Source organism: Perissodus microlepis, chromosome 14 (assembly GCF_051167445.1).
Source record: "Perissodus microlepis isolate ML-2025 ecotype Zambia chromosome 14, ASM5116744v1, whole genome shotgun sequence".
NCBI lineage: Eukaryota > Metazoa > Chordata > Actinopteri > Cichliformes > Cichlidae > Perissodus > Perissodus microlepis.
In genome coordinates, this window is record NC_140474.1 from 34,657,869 (window position 1) to 34,678,204 (window position 20,336).

The 20,336-nt window shown below is 39.6% G+C and overlaps 1 protein-coding gene across 5 annotated transcripts in view; it reads left to right on the plus strand.

Annotated features, from left to right (window-relative positions):
* The first annotated feature begins 8,850 nt into the window (after window positions 1–8,850).
* The window catches only part of LOC146374310 (unconventional myosin-XVIIIa-like), a 123,348-nt gene continuing 111,862 nt past the window's right edge, over window positions 8,851–20,336 (plus strand). For 3 of the 5 annotated variants that reach the window (XM_084950317.1, XM_084950318.1, XM_084950322.1), the window contains exons 1-2: window positions 8,851–8,991; window positions 11,651–12,725. In XM_084950317.1, the coding sequence (XP_084806443.1) occupies window positions 11,736–12,725 (990 nt within the window). In that variant the 5' untranslated portion in view covers window positions 8,851–8,991; window positions 11,651–11,735. The remainder of the gene's footprint in view (window positions 8,992–11,650; window positions 12,726–20,336) is intronic. The other 2 variants (XM_084950320.1, XM_084950321.1) reach the window with 2 other exon arrangements.

The following is a 20,336-nucleotide window of genomic DNA, read 5'->3' on the forward strand; positions in this document are numbered from 1 at the left end:
CTTTTATAACTATATTGATACAGAGGTATTTAGAGGTAATCCACTTGAATGAAACATTTCAAGTGGAGAATGAATGAAATCAGTTTTTCAGGTGGCACAAAGTCAGTGTTTTTTTCTTTTAAATTCCGTTATATGGAACATGGCGTAATTTGGATTAATAGTAATACTGTGTTTTTTGCATATTATTGCTGTACATGCTTTATATATTTTAAGGGTTTAAGGGATCTACAGTGTTACATTATAATTTATAAGGATATTATGTGTTTGTATCATCTCTACCCTGTTCCTTCCTGTTTGTTGGAGAGGTTGTGGGCAGATTGGGAATTTTACACACATTCCATTCAATTGTCTTCAGTTAATTTATTTCTGGAGATATGTTGAAAAAGAGATTAAACAAATGTTGGGAATTGATACTATGTTAAATGTGTTACTGGATGTATGTAGCATACACCCGGATAATATAACCAATGAGAAATTGATATATGTATTAAGAATGATACAAGTGATTGCACCTCTGTTTTACCCCTTTGATTTGTTTTTTGAGTTGAAGCACTTATGGTATGGCATGATTTTCTCACTCAAAGGAATATTTAATATACTACTACTCTACTTCATTTTATTAGAAACATACAATTTATCACAGTTTGTTAATTTACAGCACTACTTCACTTGCTTCAAGTAAGCTTGAAGGAAAATGAAGTGGTGCTGTAAGGAAGAGGACTCCCTTACTAGGATTGTTTATATTATAAGGTGTATAGCACTGTTGCACTTTATTAAAAGCACCTTATCTAGCACCTTATTCAGCATTGCACCTTGACTATAGATATGCACATGAAGAACATTTGCACAGACGTTTAATTATTTATTGAATATTTATTGTGTATTTTAAAATCAGTAGGTAGCCTTTTGGTTCCAGGTCCTGCACAGCTGCTCCTCATTAAGAAATGTGGTGGTTGTCTGTGAAAAGGAAAGGTTGTTACTGAGAGCAAATAAGGTTAACCACTGAAGAGAGCTGTGGCAAATGTGTCTGGAAAACATAGAAATAAAGGTGGTGCAAAGACTATGTCATGTGATTACCCACCTTTCTTTCTTGTGTCCTCTCCAGGCTGTTTGGGCAAACGCTTCCCCAGGGATCCAGACACCAGTTAAAGGTTCCGGGAGAGGCCATGGGTTAAGGGAATGTGGGGAATCTTTGTGCTTTGAGTTTTTGGTGTTTTTATAATAATGGTATTGTGTACGATAAAGTGTGAAATATTTCAAAAATATTAAAATGTTAAAATGTATGTATATATTTATGTAATAAAAATGCTATACTATAGAATATGGTGGAAGGTTAGGATTTGAGAACAGACCTGTTAGTAAAATAATGCTTTTGTCATGGTCCTGAGTCAATTCAATTCAATTCAAATTCAAATTCAAATTCTTTATTGTCCCACAAGGGGAAATTAGTTTAGCAGCAGGATAAAAATAAACAGAACAATAATATAAAATAATAATGACAATAATAGTGATAGAAAGTCCAAGGACAGTTATTTGCCATGTAGGAGACAAGATGCAGTAGGGATAAAAGAAACCTGGAGTGTTTTAGTCTTCCTCGGAAGGCAACAACTCAAACTCACTGTGAAGTGGATGGTTCAAACAGTTAATAATAGAATGAGCCTTTCTAAGCACATTTTTATTGTAAATGGACAAAAGTCCATCTTGCCAGCGCCCTGAAATTTTGCTAGCAGTCCCAACCGATTCTTATTCTTCACCGTGAGGTTACCAAACCAGGCAGCGATACAAAAGGACATCACAGATGGTGTATTATTATTATTATTATTATTATTATTATTATTATTATTATTTGTGGACTCATGTTCTAGTTTAGGGATGATTTGTGTTTTGGGATTTTCTGGTTCTGGGGTTCTGGGTTGCTGCTCTCTCTGGTCCCCGGTGTTAGTGTTTCCTCTGTCTCGTCAGGTCCAGCTGTGTCTCCCACCTGTGTGTGATTCCCCAGTGTCCCTCTGTGTGTATTTATGTTGTGTGAATTGGTGTGCTCGTTACTGGTCCGTCTGTGTTCGTCTCCTGAAGACTGTTTGTGAACCTCTCTGTGAATCCACTGTGTGCTCTCCCTGCTGTCCTCCCTTAGTGTTCAGGCCGTTCTATAGTTGAGTTTTTCCCAGAGATTAAATTAGATTATCCTTAGCTCTGTTTTTGCCATCCCTACTTTGTGTTCTGTCATTTATAATAAATCTCCCTCGCATCTCAGTAAATGCCTGCATTCGAGTCCTTTATCCCACACACCACATTGTCACAACTGAAGAGCTATATGGGCAAATAAATGCCTGTTGTTTCCACCATCTTGTGTCTTGGTCTTCCTCATTGTAAATCCAGTTGCAAAAAGCCGATCTGTCACAGGTGTCAATAAACTCAAGTGTCTCGAAGTGCTGTTCCTGTGCAGGAATGGTTCTGTCTGGGGGGGAAAAAATACCAACGGCTGTGAAGCCGAATAGGGTAGCCAGGGTACCACCAGCCACCTCAGTTTATACACCATGTAAAATTATCAGGCTGTTGTCTCCTGCCAGACTCATTTTGGAAACTCTCCTATGGGTCGTATTTGAGGGCAGTTGGCATATTCTAGGTAGCTGGAAAAAAGCCAGATAAAATACAGCAATAAACCGGTGTTGAAGGGTCTTTTAGCATGACTGGAATTTTACTTTAACAGGCCAAAAATTGACAGGCATCCTGCTGAATTATATGTTACTCTCACATTTTAGAGACCAACCAGCTTTGTTACTTTTAAGCTTCTGTTTAGACACAGAAGAGTTCATAAAAGCCAAAAGCTAGAATCTTTAACAAGCCCATGTAAATGGGTTATATGCAGAAGACATGTTTTTCTATCACCAAGTCTCTGTTTGTGAAACAGGCTGCAAAAACATTCATGTTAAAAGGTCATTTGAAAGTCCATAAAATTCAGCATTATTGACAACCACTGATAGTCAGCTTTTGTTTTGAAGAACTTTTATTTTGAAAGTTTTCACACTTCTTGTAATGCTTTCAGTCATCAAAACATTCAATGTAGTACTGGTTGTAAGGCTGTGACAGTGATATTAATAAGATTAACAACAGCCGTGCTGAACTGGTTTAAAGCTGTTCCTTTAATGGTCCTGTTAAACAGGACACACTGACCCCCATATACCTCCACGGGATCAGCCATGATGAGTTTAAGACTATGAAAGAGAAAGGATGATGTGACCATGTGGGTTGGATGGCTTGCTGTGGTGACTAGAAGTACGCTAAGGATATGAGATGTTTAAAAAAAACCCAAACATCATCAGGGAGGAACACAGAGAAAAAGGAGGGTGTAGGTAATATAGAGATAAGGATTTCACTCTTTACCAAAAGCTTACCAAGAGAAAACTACCTCACGCTGAAAAACTTCTTTCACCATGAGGGACAAAAACTTTTCATGTACAAAATGCTAAAGTATCACATTTAAATTGTGTATTATATGGGTGTTGTCACAGTGTTAAGACAGCTTGTGGTTCTGATATTCAGCTGTAATAATATCAACGCTTATGTTTTATACCGATTCTTTATGAGTGAGGCTGTGCTTTTCTGGCATTCATGACAGAACTGTAAATCCTATTACATCTAACACTAGATGAAAGAGGTTTGTTTTGAAGTATTTATTATGCATGTAGATGAAAAGGTTTTGTCATAGAGATCGAACGGACTCTGAGAGTTTAATACAGCTCACAAAAGTTTATTTACAAAGACCGGGTCTTTGTAAATAAACTTTTGTGAGCTGTATGAAAACCTTTTCATCTACATGCATAATAAATATACAATGTGAGGGGGTAAGGCTTCCAGGGATCCAGGGGGAGGAAGGAAGACCACACCAGACTCAAACGTTGCAAACACGCTAGGGTCCTTTTCAGTCACTCCACACTACACAGGTCCAAGGAATCTATGTGCAGGAAACAGACAATTAGTACAACGCTAGGAAATCACATGAACTGCAAGAGCTGGATAAGCCAGTTACACTAACACAGGTTGCACAATGATTCAGTGGCAAGAAGCACCAAGCCACCGCCTTAAGTAGTGGCCCAGAGAGACAGGCTAATGAACAGCAGGTGAGTCATTGATTGCAGGTGCGTGGGCCAAAGGCAGGAACCCATAACAAGTTCCCCCCAGGCGGAAAAGAGGCAGGAAAGAAAGAGCGAGAGAGACAAAACAATAACAAAATATGACAGGACCATGACAGGTTTGGGTATTAAACACATTGAAACATTTTTTTCTGATTATTTTCCAGGCTCAAAATTTACAGTGGGTGGTGTCAGTACATTATGGAGGCAAAATTCCACTGAAAAAATATAATTCTTCATAAAACTTAAGCTAATCTTGTGAAAAAAAACATAAAAGATACCAAAACACAGATTAAGTCAATAAAAATCCAAAGCCTTGTGCTCCATAAAAATTTTAAATTATGTTTCTACAATAAAATATGCTTAAGAGGTTGGTTTAAAAGATGTTGGTCAATTTTTTGCAATTTTGATGTGGAGAAGCAATGGCTCTACTCTGAGCCCCTCCTGGATGGCCGAACACCTCCCCCTAACTCTAAGGGAGAGGCCAGCCAACCTTCAGATAAAGCTAATTTCGCCGGTTTTATCATTCTTTTGGTCACTACCCACAGCTTATGGCTGTTAAGGGTAAGGACGTAGATCGACCAGTAAATTGAGAGCTTTGTTTTTGCACTCAGCTCTGTCTTCACCAGACAGGCTGGTACAGTGTCCGCATCATTGCAGCCGCAGCATCAATCCATCTGTTGATCTCCCGCCTCCTTCTCCCGTCACTCATGAACAAGACCCCGAGATACTTAAAGTCCTCCACTTGGAGTGGGCACTCCACCCTTTTCCAGCTGAGGACCATGACCTCAGATTTGGAGGTGCTGATTCTCGTGCCCAACACTTCACACTCAGCTGCGAACCGTTCCACTGCGAGCTGGAGCCCATCACCCGAGGAAGCAGAGATGAGATTCTGAGACCATCCAAGTGAAAGCCTTCTACCACTTGGCTACGACTGGAAATTCTGCCCATGTCACGGTTCTGGGACATTTTGACCCAGCTTTTTCTGTTTTTTATATTTTGTTATATTTCTATATTATTGATTATTATTCTAGATTAAGTTCAGTGTCTGTCTGCATCCTTGTAAATTGTTTCTTGTTTCCTGTTTTACTTTGAAGGTTCGTGTCTGGTGTCAGTGTGTTCAGTTTTACCTGCCTCCCGTCTCGTTAGCCCAATCCCTCCCAGCTGTGTCTCCCTCATGTTTTCCATTCCCTGATTACTTCCCTGTGTATGTAAGCACTGTGTTTCCTTTGTTCTCTGTCACGTCGTTAATGTCTACTCACCCTCAGTCTACGCTCTGTGTTTCGGTCCCTGTTTATCTGCCTGTCAGTTTATATTTTCCCAGTATAGTTAGTCCTCTGTTCAATCTGCAACCTGCAAATAAAGCTCTTTACTTTGAGTTCAACTTTGCCTCACTGAATCCCGCATTTTAGGTCCTTCCTCCCTGCCTGCCTGCACACAGCCATGACAGCCCATAAAAATTATGAACAGAATCGGTGACAAAGGGCAGCCCTGGTGGAGTCCATCAACTACCGGAAAGGAGTCCGACTTATTGCCGGCTATGCGGATCAAGCTCTTGCAATGGTTGTATGAGGATCAAATGGCCCATAGCAATGGGCCAGACACCCCATGTTCCCGAGCCACCTCCCACAGGACACCCCGAAGGACACGGTCAAATGCCTTCTCCAAGTCCACAAAACACACGTAGCCTGGTTGGGCAAACTACCATACACCCTCAAGTATCCTCGAGAGGATAAAGAGCGGGTCCAGTGTTCCATGACCATAACGAAAACCACATTGTTCTTCCTGTATCCGAAGTTCAATTAACGGACTCTACTTTCCAGCACCTGATCATAGACTTTCCCAGGGAGGCTGAGGAGTGTGATCCCCTCCTATAGTTGGAACACACCCTCCAGTTCCCCTTCTGAAAGATAGAAACCACCACCCCGGTCTGCCAATCCAGAGGTACGGCCCCTGATCTCCATGCAACATTGTAGAGGTGTGTCAACCAAGACAGCCCTACAACATCCAAAACCTTCAGGAACTCAAACGTCATCCACCCCAGGGGCCCTGCCACCAAGGAGTTGTTTAACAGCCTCAGTGGTGACCTCACAACCAGAGATAGAATAGTCGTCCCACTTGTCCCCAGAGGTGGCCTCCGCTCTTGGCTGAAAATGACTCCAATATTCATCAGTTTTACCAAGGCCAAGAGAATGACCAAATTTCCCCTTGTGTTACCAAATTTTCCCTTGTGGGACAATTAAAGGTTTATTCTATTCTATGCCATCCAGAGTAAGGTAGATACCATATTTCTAAGATTTTTTAGGGTCAAATACAATAAAGTTTTATCTGAATTTAGAAGCAGAAAATTAGAGGTCATCCAGGTCTTTATGTCTTTAAGACATTCCTACAGTTTAACTAATTGGTGTGTGTTATCTGGCTTCATGGATAGATGGGTGGTGGGTGTCATCTGCATGTATGCTATGGCTTCTAATGATACTCCCTAAGGGAAGCATATATAACGTAAACACAGTTGATCCCATAGCACTGAACCCTGTGGAAGTCCATAATTAACCTTACTGTGTGAAGAGCACTCTTCTTTTACATGAACAAATTGGAGTGTATTAGTTAGATATAATTCAAATCACTGCACTGTAGCATCTTTCATACCTACAAGCATGCTCTAATGATTGTAATAAAATATTATGGTCAGCAGTATCGAACGCTGCACTGAGGTCTAGCAGGATAAGCACAGAGATGAGTCCACTGTCAGAGGCTGAAAGAAGATCATTTGTAACTTTCACTAAAGCTGTTTCTGTGCTGTGATGCTGTGGTGGGCTCTGAAATCTGACTGGAACTCTTCAAATAAGCCATTCCTCTGCAAATGATTAGTCAGCTTTTTTTTTTTTACACAATTATTCTTTCAAGAATTTTTGAGATAAAAGGAAGGTTGGAGATCGGCCTATAATTAGCTAAGACCGGTGGGTCTGGGATGGGTTTTTAAGTATTGGTTTAATTAATGGTTTCATTTAATTACAGCTTAAAGACCTGTGCTACATAGCTAATTATTAGAGATAGGTCGATCATATTTAAGATAGAAACATTACATAACACAAATGTTGATGGTTTGGAGGATGTAATTACTGAGGTTAACACAGTAATTAAACAATAGTAATTCCATTGTTATAGTAAAGTAAATAACAATGCTATTGAAAGTAGCCGTACATAATGTTATATCTGTGAAATGATTCCAAGTATTTTTTTCACTAATGGTTAAAATTGTATTTGTTAAGAAATTCATGAAGTCATTACTAGTTAATGTTAAAGCAATGGTTGGCTCAACAGAGCTCTTTTGTCAGTCTGGCTACAGTGCTGAAGAGAAACCTAGGGTTGTTCTTATTTTCTTCAATGATGAATAGTAAGATGTTCTGGCTTTATGGAGGGCTTTTTCTTTTTTATAAAGCAGCAAACTATTTTCCCAGGCTTTCTTTTTCACTGGAGTTACATTATCCAGAGTCGTACATAGTGAACAAGTAGAATTATTAACAAGATAATCGACCGCTGTGCACAAATACTGTGGTACAGTGGTACAGTTTAAATACACAACTCACAATTAAAAACAGTCTTTCCTAGTGATGCGCGAATCATGAACGAATCGTTCAATACTCGAGAATCACTTTACTGACTCATGAATCATGATTCACAAGCCCAACTGACTCACTGACTCATCCCTGTTGCTGTTAGCAGCAATGTATCTAGCCTATAATTAAAATTGTGGAGAAAAACACAACATCCAGTATCGTAACAAAAAAATTTCTGCTCTGAACTGGAAGAAAAAACCATGAGTAGAAGCTCACATCAAGAAAATAGCTCCTCGGTTCACAGTAGCATCGCTCTGCTAACATGCTAACAACACATTTGAGCTACTCACCCCCTCCCTTCCTGTGCTGAATCATAGAGCGAACAAATCACTCACTCACTCACTAACCCCCTCCTTCCTGTGCTGAATCATAGAGCGAACGAATCACTCAGGACTCACTAATCCCCTCCATCCTGTGCTGAATCGTAAGCGTAAGCGAATCACTCAGGACTCGCTCACCCCCTCCCTCCTGTGCTGAATCGCAAGCATAAGCGAATCACTCAGGACTCGCTCACCCCCTCCCTCCTGTGCTGAATCATAGAGGAACGAATCACTCACTCACTCACTCACCCCCTCCCTCCTGGCTCACAGCTTCTTCTTCTTCTTCTTGGTTGGCAACCAATGTTAAGGCGCATTACCGCCCCCTGGCGCACAGCTCAGTGGACATTTAGATGAGAAAATATATATTAAACACATTTAAGGAAAATACTAATAAAATAAAAAATAAAAATATATTAAAATAAAATAAATAAATGTTTATTAAGCAAATTTGATAGGAAATTACTTAATTTTAGAAATGTTTTTGCTCTTTTTTTGCTCTATAAAATAGTTGTTTTCTTTTTAGAATCATTCATCTTAGCAGTAGGATTTACATGAAAAGAGAAACAAATTAAGTTTGAGTGAAAATGTACATTTTTTGCACTCTCTGGTCGACTGACTCAGTGAATCAAATGACTCAAAAAATCCGATTCACTTTGGTGAGTGACTCATTAAAACTCGATTCAGTAAAAAGAATCAAATTTACCATCACTAGTCTTTCCAGTAGTGTACCTGGTTACACTGTATGAACAGAAGGGGGAGTAGGTTGACTGCGTTTTAGATACAGTATTGACGCTTCAGAGCTGGACTGGGAGCAGCCTGCTATCACAACCAGAGCCTGAAAGCTTGTTTCTGTTCCCTACAAGCCGAGCTACACCCATTAACAAGGGACTAGCGAGGCTTCGTTTGAAGTATTGGAAAGCTGTGAGTATCTGTTCCTATAATAAGATGTGCTTCTACTGAGAAGGCACATTTAGTGTTAAGGCAGCTGTGCTGAGACGGACAGGCAGTCAGTGGGGCTGACTGAATGATTTTCATAGGATCCCAGAGTGTTCCAGGATTTTCTTTACCAAAATGAGGGCAAAGAACTGAGGCTGTGACCTGAGCCAATTAGGCTAGTTAGCTAGCTAGACGCTAAATGAAAAGTGAAAAAAAAAATACATAAAATATGTAACCTTGTGTTTTTGGCGCGTTCTCATTTGGAATAGCATACAACAAGAGATATTGATTATTAGGTAACATTACCTTCATTTACAAAGCAGTAGCTCGGCTAGCTAATGTAGCTGAGAAGCTATACTTATTTTAGCTCTGTCATGCTTTTGTCCCCGACTTCACGCTTAATGAGAAGTGCGGCTGACAAATACGCTTTGTTTACGTTAGTGGTTAAGTATTAGTGTCGATTTAACCGCAGAAGCCAAGTAGATAAAAGGGAGGCAACTTAAAACTCTTAAGCCATTTAGCGTTTTAGCATTCCTTAACCAGTGCATATAGGACCTAACGCTACTCTTAGTGCAGACGCTCTTCGTTTATTTTGGCTACAGATGACAGAAGGTAATAATCTGAACGGACTGTTAAGGAAACCTTTACTGTTCTGGCAAATTGGTTATTTGATACTGTGTTGCTAAACACTATGTAAATCTGTACAACACGTTACCACGGTAGTTTTGCTGTATAGTTATAAATAGCTGTTATGTTTTCAGTGCTATTCTGTTACACCTTTGAGCATATGACTACTTCATAACTGACAGTTTAGGCTCTTGCCTGATGAGGTTTTTATAACAGCTGAATGACATTTTTTGCTGGAAATCCGGACTTATCTTAGCAGGAGAAATCACTGACATAATTCACCTATTCCACAGTTAAAATAGTAGGAGGTTTTTTATTTTTATTTTTTGTAAATAAGAATCTCTGTGTATTACCCAGCAGTTTATAAGAACCAGGCTGAACCATGTGGATGTGCCTGCCTGGACTTTTAAGTTTGTGGCAAGACTTTACCTTATTTGTGAGGCTTACAAAAATGGTCTTGTCAAGATTCTCCAGTGGGCTTCTTTAATGTAAGAATACTAGAAGTGTTCAGGGATGTAGGTCTGTTTTTTTTGCAAGGGCATCTACACATATGCTCTATGCAAACAATCAGGTTTGCTTAGACGTTTGATGCCAGCTTAAAAAAATGTTTTTAACTTCATTCATTATCACTCATTCAGTCACCTGTAATTTTTTACAGTCTTCAAACTAGATCTGGTCTGTGCATTTTAATAGTAGTAAAATTATGTGTGTAATTATGGACATTTTTAACTATATGCAACAATACAGTGGTAAAAAATCCATTAAATAAGCAGGCAGAATCATGAAACAAAGCAGACAAAACATGTGGGATTTTGACTACAAAACATATTCCAATACAGAAAGTGCTGCTAAACTGTTGAGGCTGAGAAGTGATATAAAAATGTAACTATGAGACAGTATAAATGTCTGTTGTCAGATTATGCCACCACTAGCAATAATAATAATAATACATCCATCCATTCTGTTCCGTTTATCCTTGTCAGGGTCACGGGGGAGCTGGAGCCTATCCCAGTGTACACCCTGGGCAGGTCACCAGTCCATTACAGGGCTAACACATAGAGGCACACAACCATTTGCACCTATGGGCAATTTAGATTTACCAGTTGACCTAACCCCTCTAACTGCACGTTGGTAACCACAGAAGGTCCTGGGTTCAATTCCACCAACAGGCCAGAGTCTTTCTGTGTGGAGTTTGCATGTTCTCCCACAGTCCGAAGACTTCAATAATACTGATAATAATTATTGTTTATATTATTTAATTGTGACATTAATGAGAAAAGGCAATTTTCTTAGCCTGTCTGACTGTTCTAGGTGTGTGAAAACATTAGGGAATCATTATTCTTTCATTATCACTGTTACAGCCGCACACTGTCCTGCTTACCTTAATTTTTTATTCAGTTACAACCTTTTGGTCTGTGTGACCTTTGTCAGGTACAAAGAAACAGTGTTCATACACGTTTGCGCATATATACACATTGAGTAAGATTCAGCCAATTAGGGATTCCTGGCTATTAGGTAAATGGTAAAATGGTAAATGGACTGGTTCTTATATAGTGCTTTTCTACTCTTCTGAGCACTCAAAGCGCTTTACACAACGTGTGCATTCACCCATTCACACCCATTCGCACAAGCACATTTTTCTAGGTGCTAGGCATGTCACACCTGCATAATAGTCCACTCAGAATGTCAGTGCAGTCATCCACAAGCCAAATGACATTTAACATCGCCATCTGATTCAATAACCGGGCAATTCATGTCTCTTATATATTCAGAAATTATCACTTAAATTCATAAATTGCCACAATTACAGAACTAGTTTACAACAAATATTCATACTTTATGCACAAATCAGTGATGTATAATATTTTAAAATACCAACATCGCAATATATAACAGTCACATATACCACTAAATACACTCATGGACACGCACTGGTGTGCATGGAGAGCAGCTACTGTAATATTTAGCAGTTTAACAGAAATTGTTCTCTCTGTCTCTCTCTTTTTTTAATTCTTAGCCTTTCCTCGCTGGATCATAGCAAACACACCTGACCTGAAGTCAGTTCAGCCGAAAAGGGAACATTAAGTTAATTTAGTGCCACAATGTTTAATCTAAAGAAAAAGGAGAAGGAGAAGAAGGAGAAAAAGGAGAGGATGTCTGCAGCAGAGCTGCGCAGTCTGGAGGAGATGAGCATGCGCCGTGGTTTCTTCAACCTGAAGAGGGAGTCGAAGCGGGAATCTAGGAACAAGCTTGAGATTTCCAACCCCATTCCCATCAAAGTGGCCAGCACCAGTGATCTCCCCCTCACTGACATTGAATTAGATGGCTTGAGTAACCGAAGCAGCATGATCCTGGATGACCAACTAAGCATTGCCAGCTCCAATGATGATCTGAAGGGTGAGGGTGGAGGAGGACAGGATGGACAACGCAGCTCAGTGCGAGATCGAGTTGCTCACTTTGGTTCACTTGCCAAGCAGAACTCTACACAGATGATGAAACGCTTCTCCTTTTCCCAGAGAAGCAAAGAGGAGAGCCCTTCAGAGGGATCCACCCCTTCAGGCCAGAATTCTGCTGCCCCATCCCCACAGGTGGAGAGTAAAGTTTTCAGCATGCTCCGCAAGCACAGCCTCAAGCAGCAGCCTGGAGCAGAAGCCCCCAAAAGAATCTGCATTCCCGAAGTGGTCGATAAAACCTTCCCTGCACAACTCCAGCTGCCAGCTGTGGTTGCTCCAAGTCCACCTGAAACCCGTGAACTGGAACTCCAGCGCCGTAACACTGGTGACTTTGGATTTTCTTTGCGTCGCACTACAATGCTGGACCGCAGCCCTGATGGAGGAGTGTACAGACGTGTGGTTCACTTTGCAGAGCCTGGTGCAGGCACTAAGGATCTGGCACTGGGCCTGGTGCCAGGCGATAGGCTGGTGGAGATAAATGGACGAAATGTGGAGAATAAGAGTCGAGACGAGATAGTGGAGATGATCCGTCAGTCAGGAGACACGGTGAGGCTGAAGGTGCAGCCAATACTGGAGTTAAGTGAGCTGAGTCGCTTCTGGCTGAGGAACACCGAGGGGCTGCGCAGGGAGGCCAGACTGGTAAGGACCTCTTCCACTTATATATTGCTTTGTTGGTGATCAGCAGTGGCATCCAACTTTTTTGTCAGTTCTGCATATTTTGATTTTGAAAAGCCATGTACCTTTCAAACATTATGTAAAAAGTACAGAGTAATTGTCTCTATTGCCGAGATGTAAAATTTGGGTGTTCCTGTGCTTATATTAATCTTTATCAATTGCTCATTGTTTTCTAGTTTATAAGTTAATTGTTAGTAGAAGCCTGGAGATTAAAACTTTCTTTAAAACATACGTTTTGTGCTGCTGATTGAATATAGCAAAGATGACTTTTATTTTCCCTTTTATGGTTTGAAATTATATTTTTGTCCACTCATTTCAAACTCACTTAAAAGGCTCTAAACAGAATTTTCTTACTCCGCCTCTTTTTCTTGACTAAACCCTTTTTGATTTTATTATAATTACCTAACCCTTACTTAACCCTTTCACACCCAAGTTAATAATATGTTTTTTTCACAACAAGAATGTTCTGGACCTTTTTGTTTAGTTTGTTCTTCCTGCTTCTGTGTGAGGTTTCTTCTGCAGCCTCTAAACCTTCTGATCTTACATTCTCAGTCATTTTTGACTGCTGTCATCTGGCAAATGCAGGTGAAAATGCTGACCTTAGTGGTGAGGGTGTAGCTTGATGATTGATGTATTTTTAGGTTTTAGCCTTTACAGAGCCCTTCCTCAGCAGCAGCTTGGCACAGACTTCCATTTCTGCAAAGTCAGCTTTTCCTTCGTTTTTACCTGAAGTGCTGATACACTCAGCATAATGTGTGTTTACACAGCACTGATTCCATCAGTACAACCACTGACTCGATATCTTACCGCTCAATGCCTTTTCATTGACAGAATTACTGTTTTCATTCGCTAATTCTTTCCTGTCACATTTACCAATTTAAACTACTGTCAACACTTCACAGATGTTTAACAGTATGTAGGTTGTAACGGTGATTCACGGGGCATAATTGTGTATTTTCTGTTAAGCTTTTAATTTGAAAATCCACCTCGTATGCTAATGGCAACTGAACGCAGTGCTAATAAAACTTGTATTGATGATTGCATGTTTAGCTGTCATAATGTACAAAACAACATGTTCAATAACCCGCTGAGTAGAATTGCAATGATTAGACAAGTAAAGATGGTAATATTTTGCTGATCCCCCCCAAACCCCCCCGCCCCCTTGTTTGATTCTGCTTTATATTTGGATCCTTGAACAGTTGTAATACTTTGTAGCTGAAAATCTTGCGCTATTTGTATAGATACCTGGCTTTAACAGCATCTGAGTTTACTCCAGCGGGCTCAGTGTCCCGATCAGGGCATAGTTGGCAGTATCAGAGGACTTTGTTTGGCTTTGGATCAAGAGTCCTTGTGACACAGTCAGGCTGAAAGAGACTCTGATCCCCTACTCCCACAATGGAATTCATCTCCTCTGGGATGCAGGGAGTGACTGTGCAGCCCATGCTGCCTTTTTCTAAACAGGAGACAGAGGCAGTGGCTAACTGAGGAGGTCTTTCTCTACAGTGGCTGTTTGTTAGGAAAATGCTGCTCTGAGTACTGGATAAGGACTTACTTGTGTCATGTGGGGAACTTCTAAAGTTTTCATGAAGCAAACAGGAAGTGTACACCGGAGGGAACTTTGTTTTAAGTGTATAGACAATCTTTGGTCAAGTACGCAAACATTCTGCACACCACAGAATGATCCGTTTTGTTGATTTTTTATGTATGTTAAACAGCAGGCCCCTCTGTGTCTCTTTGTTCACTTTAATTGATATCACCAACTTGGGTCAAACAAAGGCAAGCTGACAAAGGGCCCATCATTCAATCTTGATAAAGTGTTGCCAAGTCACACTCCCAATTCCAACAGCAGCTGCTGGCTTTTCTGCATATTTTAAACATATTTTTAAAGCTAAGGTGTGTTGGTGCAATGAGTCTTCAACACAAGTATGAACACATTAAGACTTGATCAGGACTTGGAAGCAGGCAGACAGGATGCACTATTGTTTTAGCTGTGACCAGCATAGACAGGATATTCTTAAAAAAGCACGGAGATATCTTCGGAAACGAAACAACACATAGTACAATCATAGCCATATGTTTAAACTAAGGCCAGACACAGTAGCTGGGTCAGCTGATGTCAAAGCTTCTGTCAGTTGTTTTCGAAATGAACTTTTCTGCTGGTCATTTTGAGCATTCACTGATATTACTAAAAAACCATCAAAGAAACATTAGTGGTGTCTTCGCTCTTATGTATTTACATTGCACTGGGAACACCAGTCCACAGAGAGAAACACTGACCAGCCTGGCTGACCCTTTGAAGGGCTGCTCTAATGGTTTCCAGTTGCTGCCATAATGGAAAGCCCCTAACATGACACAAAGTAAGCCTCTTATCCAATTATACTCTGAGCAGCATTTTCCTGCTCAGAAGCCAGAGCTTCTGTCTCTTACCATGTTGTGTCCTGATGACTCTATTACACACACAAGCATACAAAACATGAAAACAGTGGCAGCCATGCCGCCACAGCTGGTAACAGCTAAGAAAAGTTTGGCACACTCATAGTGTCTTGACCTGCCAGTCACCTGGTCAAGGATATCCTGCCTTATCATCCTTTTTGATCTAACAGGGACTATCAAATTGTTATATTGATTGATTGTCAATTGTTATTGTCATGTTATATTCAGTAAGACTTGAAACAAGTGACTGAGTTAGTTCCCGTTCTACTAAACAAGGGGATGTCCTTTTTGTCTGTTTACTTCCCGCTGTTTTTCTCCCTATCTTTTTGAATTTTGTCTTTGATTGGATCTGGCTTTCAAATGTCTTTACTGGCTGTCTCTGTATTAGGGTTTCCTACTTTACTGATGGCTTTCTTTCTACGTTAAGGCTCATTAGGCGCTAAGATAGTGATGTTTTAATTGTATAGAGGGCGAAATAATTAATTGGTCTCTTGGTGAATTTGTACGTTTGCCTACTTTGAGAGAACTGAACAGTGTCTCTCCACCGAGTCACATTTTGCTTGTGCATCAAATACAATGCAAAGCGTTAAGGTAATTTATTTATTTTATGATTATTTTATAATGTGTGTGGTCATCGCTATAGCAATGTGGCTGAGCATCCTGTGACCTGATTAGCGTTAGATACGAACGCTACAACAAAGGTGGATGTCGGGGTGTGGATATATCTGCTGCTTGGTCTGTGGCTTTTCGTCAGAGTCACGGGCCACTGTGTTGGTTTTTTTTTTTTTTTTGAAGCTTTTCTATCGTTGCTGGGTTTCAAAAATGGTGGTTTTAATTTTTTCACTTTGGAACCATGGCCGAGCAAGTAGTATTTCAGTACCAGGTACTATGACCTAATGGAAAACCTTTAAAACTGTGGCGAACCGTTGCAAGTCGATCTGAGTAGGTACTAGTGGAAAAGGGACTTATCTGTCACTCCTAAGGCATACCTGACCATTGTCTCGATGTCCACATACATGTCCTGCACCACCCTCACATACTTCTGTGCCACATCTAGTTTCCTGAAACAGTACCAAAGTTCTTCTCTTGGCTTACTCGGTCACCCTGACCTGCTGCCCATCAAGCTAAAAAGCTTCCTTTCTTCTTTGTCAGTGTCCAGCCTCTCATACAACTCAGTAGAGCAGGGCGATATGACCAAAAATGTCTATCACGATATACATTTGAAAATTTGCGATAACGACATAACTGACGATATAATTGACACTAGACAAAATACTTGCAAATACTTTTGCAGTATTTGCAAATACTGCAAAAAAAACAAAAAACCATCAATGTATTTTGCACTTACACAAGCAGCTTTTTAAGTGCATTAAAGTTATATAAAAAATTTGCAGTGCAAATGCAAATCCTTGCTGACAGTTTAACCAAAAGGCATTTCCAGTGGAAATTGGCCGACATATCCTCAGCATAACCATGTATAATATCCACAAAACTTAAAAAGAGGTTATACACACACAGTACGGTAATATTATGTTGAAGCACAGTACGTATCACTCCGAGGCTCCTGCCTACGACAGCCGTAACGCTCCGACAATCCATCAAGCGGTGCGGCTTCGTAGCTTAGCAAAGTCGTATTAAAACATTTGACAGATTTTCGAGCGCCGTGTACATAAAATCGTTTCGAGGTCAGTAAACACAACCAGAATTCATACATAAGGCACACGGGATTATAAGGGGCACTGACGATTTTCTGAAAAATCAAAGGATTGATTTTAAGTTTTTCCAAAAAACATGGTAATAACGACGGCCCACTAGCATGCTCTACCAAAAATAGTGCTTTGTTGTATATCTGACGGACGAAAGCCAAACCCGTTCCACATCACTGAAGTTGCAGCATTTTTACAAACCAATTCTGGTTCATCCGTTTCATTCAACGATCCACTTTCGCTCTTCTCATTCTGCGCTGCAGCCATGTGCGTATGTAAACAAAGGCACTGCGCATGCGCGTTTTACCCATATTCTATCGCGATATTTCATTTTCTTATCATTGCCCAACATTACACCGGTATTACCGTGAACGGTATGATATAGCCCAGCCCTACAACTCAGTGTAAGCCTTTTCTTTTCCCTTGTTTGCCTTTTTTCAAACAACTTGCCTCATTCATAATGCATGACACAAAGCCCCACATTTTTAAGTCGCAATTTAATATTTTTTTTTAGATGTTATTATTTGATATCTTAATAATATGCAAACATCTTTTACATTAACATTTCTTCATATCATATTTAACAGAGGTCCCGCACAGTAAAGCGGGATGATTCGCTATGGAATAATGTGTTTAAGGCATTATTATATTACATTAGTTTGCAATGAAATGTAACTGAACTACAGAGAGAAACTTCTTTTCGGTGACTTGTTGTCTAATACTGGAGCCTCAGTTTTTCGTTGATAAAATTAGCACATCCTCTCAGTCAGCTGAAGAAAAGTGAATGTTGGCCTATGACACTGTTAAGACACAATGACCTCTGTGGTGTTCTATTATAAACACGTATGAAAACAGTGATATGTCAAGTTTTTGTCTTGGATGAGTTCCTTAGTTCCATGTTGCGCTCCTCATTTTTCCATCTCAAATCCATATTCCCCCTAAAAAGTGTTCAAGTAGTGTTATTATTGATGTAAGCATATATTAAGTAGAAAGAATGCCTTAACTTGTCATGTAATTGCCATTGCCAAGAAGCTTACATCTTTAGTATTTGGCATACTTTTGCATAATTATCTCAGCTTTTTACAGCCACACCCTGTTAATTAGGATAACATGCAGCATGGAAATGTTTAAGTAAACCTGCTAACTTGTAAATATTATTCACATAAGATTTTAACAGAGGGAATAAAAACTGAAAAGGTCTGAAATAAGAGGGCTGGGTGGAGCGTGAGAGAGACTGGAGGCTAAAGTAGTAAGAAGCCATCTTTTCTTGTCTTAACAGGCTGCCTAAAAGCAACGGAAAGCACGTCTTCCCTTTAGGTCTCACTTTGGTATTTGTGGAATCTGTTTTCGAACAAATAGGCCACTTCCTGACCCTATCCTCCCGAGAATCTCTTGTGGAGGAAGAGGAATGAGTTTTTGAGGATCAGGGTTGATGGAGGAGTGAAGGAACTTGATGGGTTCATATGGCTTAGAAAACATCTTGGAAAACAGTTTACTGTATGGTTTTCTGTATGGTAAACTGTTTTCTACAATGGTTCTACATGCTGTATTTAAAAAAACTTTTTTCGCACGTTGTTATTCAGCATGATCTAAACGTCTGGAATCCAGAATAATGGACTCGGGATCATTGACTAAGACCGTGTTAAAGCTGACAGTAGTTCTGTACAAACACAGTGTCCTAATTAATGCTTTCATAAATGGAAGTGTTAATCATTTGTTTTCATCAATAAACAAAATGCAGTGAATGAACAAAAGAGAAATCTAAATCAAATCAATATTTGGTGTGACCACCTTTGCCTTCAAAACAGCATCAGTTCTTCTAGGTACACTTGTACACAGTTTTTGAAGGAACTTGGCTGGTAGGTTGTTAACATCATGGAGAACTAAGCACAGATCTTCTGTGTATGCCGGCTTCCTCACATCCTTCTGTCTCTTTATGTAATCCCAGACAGACTTGATTATGTTGAGATCAGGGCTCTGTGGGGGCCATACCATCACTTACAGTACTTCTTGTTGTTCTTTTCGCTGAAGATAGTTCTTAATGACTTTGGCTGTGTGTTTGGGGTTGTTGTCCTGCTGCAGAATACACTTGGGGGCAATAAATAATCATTTATATTTCTGAAAGCATTCTTTTCTTATAGCATTTTTTTCCACATCTGCCTAAAACTTTTGCACAGTACTGTACATGCATGTATACATAAATAAATAAAAAAATACTGCAGTTGCTCTTGAAGACAAAAAGCTAATCACACCAAAGGAAATAAAATGTTCTTTGTGTACTTCTAGGCAGAGCAAAAAATGAAGCTGTATCAAAAGCTTTTAGCCATGTACATCACATCAAGTCATGGCTAACAAGCAGTGGACAGAGTGTTTTCAGATACAACTACTATGGCATTAACCAGCCATAAAACCACGGACAGGTGCTGCTACAAGATCATTATTATCTTGTCTAGACATCATACCTAACTATTAAAAACGAGGCCGTGTGTAAGAGCCATCAGAAATTAATTAATCCAACTACACATAAATGGATGGGCATTTCTCTTTCAAAAGAGCTAATGCTAATAACACCCCCCCCCCCAATCTGTATAGCAAGTATGTTTATTTAACCACATACAAAGATGTTGCAACATCAATAAATAGGTGTTTTAACATTTTAATGTTTTAACGTTCAACTGATGAGGACTGACAAGCCAGTAGACTGGAATGCCGTAGGACAAGTTTTAAGTTTTGTGATAAGTGATGGTTGGAGCACACATTTAATGGCGGTGCATAACTTTACATCAGTGTGTCACAGTTGCCTTTACTTAACATTATTGGTAATTACCAGAATATTTTTGTTTCTGTAATGGTTGCACTACGTGCATATGCTCCTTAATTGGAATAATGCTAAAATGTAACTATTGTTGTTATCCATAATTTTTTAAAATGTACTGCTTGCCAAAAAAAAGAAGACAAATTGAAAAGCACATTATTATTTTCTTAATAACGATGCCAAATTGCATTTATTTAGTTGCATTCTTGAATAGAAAAATTAATTTTAGTGGTTGAATATGATATTTTATTAATTTCTTAATTAATACATTTTTTAAATTAATATTCTGACATTGGTTCTTGAAAAGGACTATATAAATATGTCTGTATAGGTTCTCAGTCATCCAGGTCATGGTAGTTTAAGGAACTTGGACTATGTAAATAATATTTTTTCTTTATTTACTTACTTTTGACTTCACAAAGTCAAGTCTACTGTGTTGGTTCAAATTTAGGTATAAAAATGTGAATTCAGTTTGAAATGCGGCATTCCTGTTCAAAATGGTGAAAAAGGGAAGAGTCTGTGTTAAAGCACTTTGCGATGTTCGAGGGTTCTCACAGTTTGATCAAGTATGCTTTGGAGTGGATTGCCAAGACTGATACTTGCGGTAAGGAAGAGGCAGAA